Source organism: Durio zibethinus, chromosome 27 (genome assembly GCF_047325235.1).
Source record: "Durio zibethinus cultivar Kanyao isolate XHJ-2024 chromosome 27, ASM4732523v1, whole genome shotgun sequence".
Classification (NCBI taxonomy): domain Eukaryota; kingdom Viridiplantae; phylum Streptophyta; class Magnoliopsida; order Malvales; family Malvaceae; genus Durio; species Durio zibethinus.
Genome location: NC_143188.1, coordinates 2,546,402 through 2,556,909, shown reverse-complemented (window position 1 = coordinate 2,556,909; position 10,508 = coordinate 2,546,402). Strand labels below are relative to the sequence as shown.

Sequence of the window (10,508 nt, the reverse complement as noted above, 5' to 3'; positions counted from 1 at the left end):
TAGAAAATAATATATCTTACTTATAATTTTGTAAATTATTGAAGAATAAAATGAAAATGTAAAATAATTCATTAATACTTTTTGAAGAAGTTTTCGGTTTATAATTTTATCTAAAAATTTAAAATTACTTTTGCATAAATTAAATTTCTTAAAATTTTGAAAATCAGCCTTCTACTCTTACAATAATAAGTTCTTTTTATAAGCCGGCCATGTTAGCCAAAATGGTAATCTTAGAACCTTATTAGGAGTAGCATAAAAATTAAAAGGTCATTTATGTAAATTCAGAAAATAAATCATATCCTCAAATGACATAATATTTGTCGAGAAATTCTATTTGTACCACTGTTATTGTTCTATCCACTCTCACTTTTTTTGTAAAAAAAAAAATTTTTATAATTAAAAGTACTAAAATATCATTCTCATAAATTTTATAACTTTTGAAAATACACTTTGGAGAAGTTATTACACTTCTCGAAAATGCATTTTCAAGAGTAATAAAATTGAAATTTTATGAAAAAATACAAAAAAAAAATTTTTATTACAATTATTTATAAATAAATGAAATAAAAAAATTATTATTATAGAAAGAATAATATCTTAATGAAACTTTAATTAAATTAAAGATAAAATAATAAGTATAATTTTTTTATAAATTTAAAATTTTTATTTTTTAATAAATATTTTTATATCAATTATTAAAATTTTATAATAAAATTTTTTGAAAAAATATCTTTATATACTTATTACAATGAATTTTTCTAATTAATATATTAAATTTTAATAAAATATTATCTTTTTATTCATAAGCATACAATGCTAGTTAAAAAAATCTTCAACTTTAAATTAATTTTAATTCTTTCAACACCCTTCCTAATGATTCTTAAATTCGTACAAGACCAAGGTCATGATAATGGTAATTTTTCTTTATTTTTCATACTCTTTGAAACATCATAAAATATCTTAACAAATATATAATCATTTTTTTTTTAGAGACATTTTGCACTTTTGAAATTAAAACAGTAAAATTATTTTTTTTTATTAATTTTAAAATTTATTATTTTTTATTATATTTATTTATAAATAATTTAAATAAAATTTTAAATAATTTTTTATAAAATTAATATTTTCAAAAATATATTTATGAGAAATGTTATAATTTTTCAAAAATTTTATTTTAAGAAGTATCATGAGTTTTCGAAAATGGTGAATATTAAAAAATTTGCAAAAATGATTTTTAAATAATTTTGCTTATAAAAATTTTCAAAAAAATGAAATGCGTAGAGCAAAAAGGGAATGCATTTAAAACTTCCCAAATTTGCCCTTTACGCTTCAGGATTTTGTCAACTTTATTTAAATTCCCCATTCTACCCCTTGACAATTCCTTTATTTACTCCAACGGCAAGATCTGACCAAAGTGTGATCAAACAAGGAAATGTTCCTGTTTCTTCAGTTTTTACTTCCTCAGCGTCGCAAGGCTTCAGCAAAACAGTCCTTGGATCCTCCGTGGCTGTCTTTCTCTGTCTAAAAGGAGATCCCTCTTTTTGGTTTCACTTCCTCTCACTAAAACACCTCTAGTTCTTTGAGAGCTTTCCCTTTTCTTGAGCTCTTTCTGATTCTCTGCAAACCTTTTCTCTGTTATTAAACTGAGCTATCTTTAGAACCCAAATGTCAAAATTTTTTCTTTTTTGGGAATTTTTATGAAAATAGTTGCTTTTTATATCATAACAAAGTCATTTCACCATCAGAGATCCGTCTTTTGAGGGGGTAACAATGAAGTCTTCAACTCGGCTTGATTCAATGGTGTTCCAACTCACACCAACCCGAACCAGGTAATAATTTTCTCTGATTGTTAGCTAATTATTAGCTTGATAGAGGTAGTAAGCATGCTTATATTTTTATTATTTTGATAAAAAAAATTTTCTTTTATTTTTTGTCTTATAGAGTTATGTTTTATCAGTTTGATTGTGTGCACTAATATATCTTTAAGATTTTGAATTTGGTATAGAGCTATGTAAGTGTTTTCATATAATCTTTGTAGATAGAATTTATTGGATTCTTCTTTATTTTCTTTAGGTGTGATTTGGTGATATCTGCAAATGGAAAGACAGAGAAAATGGTTTCAGGTTTGCTTAATCCATTTCTTGCCCATTTGAAGACTGCACAAGAGCAGTTGGCCAAGGGTGGTTATTCAATTATACTTCAACTAGACCCCAGCATTGATGCAACTTGGTTCACAAAAGGAACGGCGGAAAGGTTTGCACTCTTATTTGGTGCTTTTTTCTTACTGGGATTATTTTCTATATCATGAATATTGGATGAATCGTCTCCGTTGACCATTTAGTTGTTATTGCAGAAAGAAAAAATTGACATTGGAGCACTGTTTTTATGCTATGATGGTTGAGTCTGTCGTATCTATCAAGCTTGTTGTTGAAAATGGCTCTATGATAATTCTTTTTGTACCCCTTGAAATTGGCATGAGATACTATTTTGTTTTGGTTTTGGTTTTTGCAGGTTTGTTCGATTTGTGAGTACTCCACAGATCTTGGAACGGGTGTATACTGTCGAATCTGAAATTTTGCAGATTGAAGAGACTATTGCAATTCAAAGCAAAAACAAAATAGGATTGAGTGCTGTAAGTAAAATTTTTAGGAGTTCTATTATATGTATACCATAGAGATTAATTATACTTGGTTTTTTTTTTTTTTCTGCAGGTAGAAGAACGCCAAGCAAAACCTTTGGAAAGCATAGAAGGTACTGTTAATAACTTTTTTTTCTATGTTCTTCACTTCTAATTGGATTAGTGCCATTTTTAATATAATGATGGATGCAGTTTTTGATTAAAAAGTCATACTATTCATATTTTCTGGTCATCTTGTATCTTTGTATTGCTGTCGTACTATTTCATATTTTCTGGCATCTTGTATCTTTGTGTTCCTTTATCCATTCTGGAGTTACTATTCTGCTAATAAAGGCTATTAGTGTAGTGTCATGCATGTGCAAATCTTTCATTCCACAATTCTTTCATCATTAGTGCTGAAAATTTTTGCTTTCATTTTTTAGTTTTTATTTGTTCTTGTAAAACACCTGATGGCTTTGGACAGTCAGCAGGGCTACACCAGATTCCAACGAGGAGAAAGCCATTGTCCTTTACACCGTGAGTATTCACAAAATAATTCTTAGCATGTACTAAATCTCTTAATAACTTTTTTTAACTCTTTTTTTTTTTCATTTTTGGCATCCTGGTGCACAGCCACCTGAAGTGAATGGGTCTGCTGTGCAAGAAGGAAATTCTAAGTATGTTGTTCTGTGGCTGCATGGATAATTTTTAATTGAGGATATTGTATTGCATATTATTAATAGTTTTTAGCGGTCTCTTTGAATTTTGCATTGTTTGATGTATTTTTACATCCTTCTAGTTTCCTAGAAAGCCTTCACTTTAGTGAGAGAATCAGGGATTTCATGAATGCAATAACCTTATAATGTTAAATACCATTACAGGTCAGCATGTAAAATATCAAGGGGAAGTGCTGTGATACTAACACTGATCTGACAGACAAAACAAATAACTTATCCTTTTCATGTTCCTGGGGTTGCTTTACCTTCCAGCTGTATAATGTTTACATACTTAAAAACTTGGCTCACTTAACTATTTTACCTACTTACACTCAAGCTCAACTGAATTGTGGATGAGTTGAGTTTGAGTATTCTTGGAGACTGGAGTCAAGCCCAAGTAGCTTGCAATTAGGCTTGAGCAGCATATTAGATTCATCGCAGGTTACTTCAACGTTTTGCATAACTTTCTGTTGACTATTTTCTCTTTCACTATATGTATAGTCTGAATTATTTATAGCAAGGAGTTATAAGTCAAAAAGTGATCAAAATTTTTGTTTTTGATTAGCCAACTACTCAGGACAGTGGGCATTTCATAATTTGCAGAATCAAAGGTTGCTTTTCTTTCAAAGAAGAAAAAGCCAAAATGAATGAGACAAGTGGCACATTATGTCATGTTAACAATGAATAATATAGTGTTGAACATCATCTCTTTTTATATGTTTAATTTGTAGGAATAATCTTAAGGCCAGACATGACATATTGTTTTGACTTTTTACTAGAGTTAAACTTTTGAAAGTCCTGGAGACACGGAAGACAATGCTGCAGAAAGAGCAAGGTATGGCCTTTGCACGTGCTGTAGCTGCTGGTTTTGACATTGACCATGTAGCACCTTTGATATCATTTGCTGAGAGTTTTGGAGCCTCTCGTTTGAGGTATGTGGAATTCTCAAGCAGGCAACTTAGTTCTAGGCAACCATATCTTTTATGGGTAATCACATGTATATTGATTGGGTGTTTTCTCCTTGATCAAAATTACCTGAGTTTAAAATGTCAGTTTTCCACCAATGAGACCCATTGGAGAATAACTTGTGCACCTGTGAATGGCCTCTTGCTTAAGTTCCTTTTTTTTCATTGAAGGGATGCTTGTGTAAAATTTACTCAATTATGGCAAAGAAAGCATGAAACTGGCCAGTGGCTTGAGATTGAAGCATCTGAAGCAATGTCTAGTCAATCTGATTTCTCTGCTATGAATGCATCTGGCATTGTGTTTTCCAATGTGATCAATAAGCAGAAAGAGCTCAAGGAAGAAGGGCCTGAAATTTCAGTAAATAATGGAAAAGCTGGTGTTGAGTCAAGTACAGGTATTTGTTTTAGAGGTGTCCTCTACATAAAATGTTAGTCATCATTTTATCTATGTGACAAGGCACGGTGTTCTGATATTCTCTGAGTAACTCATCAATTTCCTTCTTGAAGATAAATTTTTGTTGTTTCCTACAGGTCACGGGTTACTTTAGTATTATTGCCATTTTCATAGAATGTGAATGCATATTTCTCTGTGCTGGTGATTTGTTGATACATCTTTCAGCATGTTCAGCACATATGTAATTATGTGCTTTAGTGTTTTCTCTGCTGGCCTTGCTTGTAGTGCATGAGATAGTCCTAATTTCCTGTGCTCATGTCTTTGCTTGCTGCTTTATAATTTAAAGGAGCCACTCAATTTTTTTAATGTCAAAAACATGGTCTTATTTACATTTCAAGGGAAGGTGTTACTATTGTTTGGTTTTTGGTTTTTTATTGCTTTCTTTTTTCTTTTTTTTTATTGTTTATAACTTGGTTGAGTTATTTATCAAGAGCTAAGTTTTTCCACTCCATTGTCGGACCACCCCATTTGCTTAGGCTTGATCTCAGGACTTGCAAACTCTCACTATCAATGGCCACTTGTGTCATTACTTTGCTGGTTACAAGAAAGTTATCTGAGTTGGAATATCCTTGCTTTATGGCATTCATCCATTTGCTTTTCTCACCTCATTTGCAATTTTGCATGCTTGATAAATATTTTATTCATGCTTGCTACTTTCTCCTAATTATGAATTGAAATAAATAAAATTCCGATATGGCCAGATGAGAAGCCTCCAATTGATCAACAGACCCCTGACCATCAAGAATATTACAAGGGCCAGTTTCCACATCCAATGTTTCCTCCCTGGCATATACATTCTCCACCAGGTGATGTGCCAACCTTTCAAGGATATCCTATGCAAGGCATGCCCTACTACCCAAACCATCCAGGAGGTAGCCCCTTCTTTCAGCAACCTTATCCTTCAATGGAGGATCCAAGATTCCGTGTTGGTCAAAGAATACTGAAACGGCATTCAATGGATGGCAGAGATAGCCATAATGGATCAGATACTTGGGAGAGGGAGAGAGCAAAATCTCAACATGACGAGGAGTTGGAGAATGAAACTTCACTTAGTCCAAAATCAAGAAAGAAGAGTAGCAGTTCAGGTAAAAAGCAGTCAGGAATGGTGGTCATTCGGAACATCAATTATATCTCTTCAAAGAGGCAAAACTCTTCAGGTAGTGATCCATGGTTGCATTCTGGCTCTGAAATGGATGAGGATGATGGAGATACTGAGCATAAGAACTCTCTGAGATCCTCAAAGGGGAAAGGAAGTCAAATAAAGTCTGTTGATGGAATGAATTCATTTGATACGGAAGAAACTGTTCCTGGGAAGAAGATAGATGGTGGACAGTGGCAAGCATTTCAAAATTATTTACTTAGAGATGCTGTAGAGGAAGAACATAGGACTGACCAAGGCATGTTTTCAGTGGAAAAGGACGTTCAAGGAAAGAGAAGGCCAAATGGAGTGGGTGAAGATCCTTTAGTTTTTGGTGGACGAAAAATGGGTCAATTCGACGGAGGGAATAAAACTGACATGCATAAAATTAGTTCAAGTGGCTTTCGCATGCCTAAAGCATCAGATGATCAGTCTTTAATTTCTAGAAGAGGTGGTCACTCTGCTGATGGTAAGATTTTCATGGATGGTCAAATGGATTTAAATTCAACAGAAATAGATGGTAGGAGGGTGTATAGGAGAACCACAAATGATGACTTTATAATAGATAGACAACAGATTCAATCAGATTTTATGAATTCTCCATCAGATCCACTTGCTGTTAATGGGTTTGAACGTTCATCAGACAGTTTGGAAAGAAAATCATCAAATAATATAAATGATGATTCCTACATAGTTCCATTCAGGTCAACTTCAGTCACTCAAGTTGGAATTGATGATCGCAATGTTATCAATATGGATTCTGAGTTCTTGTCACTTCAGAAAGCTGAAAATATATCTGATAGGGTTGAAAGCCAGGTCAACTATGAACCAGATGATTTGAGTTTGATGCCTAATCGTGGAATGTTAGAAATGGGGTCAATAGGTTATGATCCTGCTTTGGATTACGAAATGCAGGTTCATGCTGTAGACGGTATTTTACTGGATAAGAAAAATAAAGAGAGCATGCTGGGGTCTAAAGAGTCAGACAAGGTCCGAAAATCAAAACTTATTGCTGATCCTTCAGATAAAAAGAAGGCTGTAGGGCCAATAAGGAAACGGAAACCTTCAAAACTGAGTCCTTTGGATGAAGCAAAAGCCCAGGCTGAGAGGCTAAGAACCTATAAAGCTGATCTTCAGAAAATGAAGAAGGAGAAGGTATGCTGCCTTTGGTGCACACTGAATACTTTGAAAATGCTTACAGTACAACCTCGGCTCTTTTTACAGCTAGTGAATTCTATATTTGTTTTTATTTGTTAATTCATTTTTCTTTTACACTTTTTCAGGAAGAGGCAGAGATTAGACGACTGGAAGCATTGAAGATGGAGAGACAAAAGAGAATCACTTCTAGAGGTAGCTCTGTTCCTGTTCAGTCATCTGTGGTTGCACAAAGCAGGAAACAATTGCCATCAAAACTTTCCCCAAGCTCTTATAAAGGATCAAAGTTTACTGATGCTGAGCCTGGATCATCATCGCCACTGCAAAGATCCATCAGGACTGCTTCTGTGGGATCAGCTGGTTCTCACAAAGCCTCCAAACCCAGCAAATTGAACACTGGAAGCCACTCCAGTGGAAATAGATCAAGCTGGTCAGTTTCATCACTTGGTGAACCGAAGAAAGACAATGGAGGTGTAACTCCTGATGCAAAGGCATCTACAGCAAGGATTAGAAGATTATCAGAGCCGAAAACAAGTAGCAGCCCACATGTTTCTTCAGTGAAGTCACAGAACTCTGAACCATCATCCAAGACAAAAGTATCTGGAGGGCCTGAAAGCAAAAAAATATCAGCAATTATGAACCATGATAAAAGTAAGATTGCATCTCTTCCAGAGCTCAAAATTAAAACAACTAAAGCCCCTGAGGTTACCCACTGCAAATCAGGAGGAAATGGAATAACTCATAAGGTGAATGGAAGAATTTCTTCTATCACCGATGTTACTGAACCAAATAGGAACAAGGACAAAGTTTCACTTCATATTAATGGGGATGAAAGTACGGTAATTGAGAAAACCGTTGTGATGCTTGAATGTGAGAAGCCCTCCATACCCACATTAAACTCATCAGAAGGAACTGCAGCAGTACAGGAGGAAAATGATGGCATCTTTAAAATAGGGAGGGAAACAGAGATGGTGTCAGATTATGCTGTCATTCATGCACCAGTTTCTTCACTGAATGTTGATGCAGTTGATAAAGAACACCAGATACAGCAAAGACCACAAGCTTATGAGGTAGGGTTCATAAGAACTTGATTAAAAATGGGTAACTTTTTTTTAATTAATGCAGTCTAGAGTTTTGTAGTTCTACTTGGGCAGGAATATTGAAAGCAAATCACCAGTTCCGATATATTCCTAATTATCATTGCTGGTTTGTTACAATAGTCAGGGTGCTCAATTGTATCTCTATCCTCAACAAACTTTGAATTATTTTGATAATTCAAACATTTTCTAGGTCATCTTTTATCGTTTATCACATCACACCATAAGTAGAAGACTGGCCATCCTTGCATAGAGCTCATTGAAACCCTTTTTTAGCGGTTTTTACTCAAATAATCCTATAGGAGTTCCCTTATTAAGTTGAAAATTTATTCTCAATTAATTACATAGTGATCTCAGTTTGATGCCAAATTGTTGAAACAATCTGTTTTAATGAATTTTATCTTTCATCTTAACCAGAGAATAAATATTTCATGTGTCTCTGAACGTGAGTCTTCTTGATAATATGATGTACAAATTTCCAGGTTCAAAAGGGAAATGTGAGTAACACTGAGAAGGAATCATCAAAATTTATGAGCTCAAGTGTTACTGAAAAACCTTATCAAGCCCCTTTTGCTCGGATCTCTTCTTTGGAAGATCCATGTACTGAAATTTCAGAGTATGGCAGAGCACCTCCAACTAGCATTCAGGCTGCAGCAACAGAGTTGGAGAGTATTATAGCTCTTGTAGTCGATTCTAAGAACTTGAAATTAGAAAATATTCCTGAAGTGTTGGATAAGTCTCAGGTAAAGGAGTCATCCAAAGGATTTCGACAGCTGTTGAAGTTTAGAAGAAAGAATCATAGCTCAGCTACAAGCAAACATGGTATCAGATCAGACAGTGTTGGTGTTAATGGTTCTAAGGCTGGTGGGTTGGTTGCAAACACTTCTTCTTCTACTGAAGGTAATTGCATTGTATTTCATCCCTTCTGCACATTGATGGATAGTGAGATACAAAATGCATGACTATTTCAGGATCTGATACACTGCTTCTTGTTAATTACGTTTTAAAAGATACATATAATTTGAAATCAGTATTGTTTGCATCAAATGAATTATTGGGTACTTTAACTTTTGGGAATTGTTGTCCTACATATTTTGTTCGTTGCAGGCTAAGTCATGAGCTCCACCTGCAAATCTGTCTTTTGATACACTTAGATCATTTAAAAGTTTTGTCAGTGTTATTCAATTTCCTTTTGTTTCATTTTTTGATAGGTAAAAAGCAACTACATAAGAAAAAGTGAAAGTGAGAAATTGAATCAAATTTCACTTTGAAAATGTTGACATATGGGCTTCAGGTCATACTTAAAGTTTTGTTGTTTGAGTCCAATGCATTTACCAAAAAGGCAGACACAAAGTGGGATATGATTTTGTCGGAGAGGTTAATTTCCATCAATTGAGTTTGGGGTTGAGTGTCTTGGCACACTGATAACAACTTACCTCATTTCTCGAAAAAGATAAATGTCTTATTATGTGCACGGTAGAGAGTTTGGTTTCAGTATGAAGCTTTGAAACAGGATATGTTATAATCAAAATAAAAATGCTCTAGGTTGATTTAATAGGGAGGGTAGAGGACTGACAATTTTGATTTACAAATTGGTTGTTGTCAATTAGTCACTAGCTACATGTGCTAAGATGGTGAGCAATTTACTTGCAAATTCAAAATTACAGTGCTAGAATAGTGCATTTAGGTCATCTGATTCTTTTATTGTAGCTTTGGTAATTGTCCAATTGTATTTGGTCTTGAAGCTGATCAATTTTCTGGTTGTTGTCAGTTCATACATTGAAGAATCTAATCTCTCAGGATGAGACCCCGAAAGTGGGCAAAACTCCACAGAAGTGTAAGTATTTGCTTCTCATTTAGTCTTTGATTCCTTTTCTTCCCCAATGTTCACAAATATCTGTATTTTACATCCTTAAGGTGGATAGTCTGACATGAAGTGCTTATATATAATCATGCAGCTTCTCGCTTATTTTCCCTGTTGTCACCATTCAGAAGCAAGACTAGTGAAAAGAAGTTGACAGCTTTATGTTGAAGGTGAAGGGTAAAGCTTGTCTTCTTTTCTGTGGATCATGAATTTTTTTAATCCTTATTTCAATGTGAAAAAATAGGTACCATTAAGAATTTTTGTTGTAAAAAATTTCTTTCAGCGGCCACATTGGTTAGTTAATGTTCTTGAGCTGAATTGGTTCGTAGCAAATTTTCCACATGATTATATGAACATTTTTCCCTTTTTTTTTTTTTTTTTGTATCCATAGATATCTACCATTGATTATGAAGAAATCTCTAGAATAAAATTATTTTATTCTTCTATATTTTTTTTATTATAATATTAGAATTGTATGAAAATATATAGGCTAAAGACCTAA

The 10,508-nt window shown here is 33.7% G+C and overlaps 1 protein-coding gene across 5 annotated transcripts; it reads left to right on the top strand.

The window, feature by feature from the left end:
• Nucleotides 1-1,389: 1,389 nt before the first annotated feature.
• On the top strand, nucleotides 1,390-10,452 carry LOC111279657 (COP1-interacting protein 7-like). 5 transcript variants are annotated; one of them, XM_089756246.1, is made up of 13 exons: nucleotides 1,390-1,829; nucleotides 2,074-2,253; nucleotides 2,512-2,632; nucleotides 2,712-2,751; nucleotides 3,102-3,154; nucleotides 3,251-3,294; nucleotides 4,113-4,265; nucleotides 4,470-4,693; nucleotides 5,454-7,045; nucleotides 7,174-8,115; nucleotides 8,625-9,042; nucleotides 9,914-9,979; nucleotides 10,101-10,452. In XM_089756246.1, the coding sequence occupies exons 1-13, from the start codon at nucleotides 1,771-1,773 to the stop codon at nucleotides 10,172-10,174; spliced, it is 3,966 nt and encodes a 1,321-aa protein (XP_089612372.1). In that variant the 5' UTR covers nucleotides 1,390-1,770; the 3' UTR covers nucleotides 10,175-10,452. The 5 variants fall into 5 exon arrangements, with proteins under 5 accessions (XP_089612372.1, XP_089612373.1, XP_022722369.2 ...); XM_089756247.1 differs by having other exon boundaries at nucleotides 8,625-9,006; nucleotides 10,101-10,362; XM_089756250.1 differs by having other exon boundaries at nucleotides 1,417-1,829; nucleotides 3,061-3,154.
• The last annotated feature ends 56 nt before the right edge of the window (nucleotides 10,453-10,508 follow it).

Coding starts and splice junctions, on each gene's coding strand:
- LOC111279657 (XM_089756246.1), top strand. CDS start 1,771: ATGAAGTCTTCAACTCGGCTTGATTCAATGGTGTTCCAACTCACACCA. Junction 1,830..2,073: donor CTCACACCAACCCGAACCAG/GTAATAATTTTC, acceptor TATTTTCTTTAG/GTGTGATTTGGTGATATCTG. Junction 4,694..5,453: donor TGGTGTTGAGTCAAGTACAG/GTATTTGTTTTA, acceptor CGATATGGCCAG/ATGAGAAGCCTCCAATTGAT.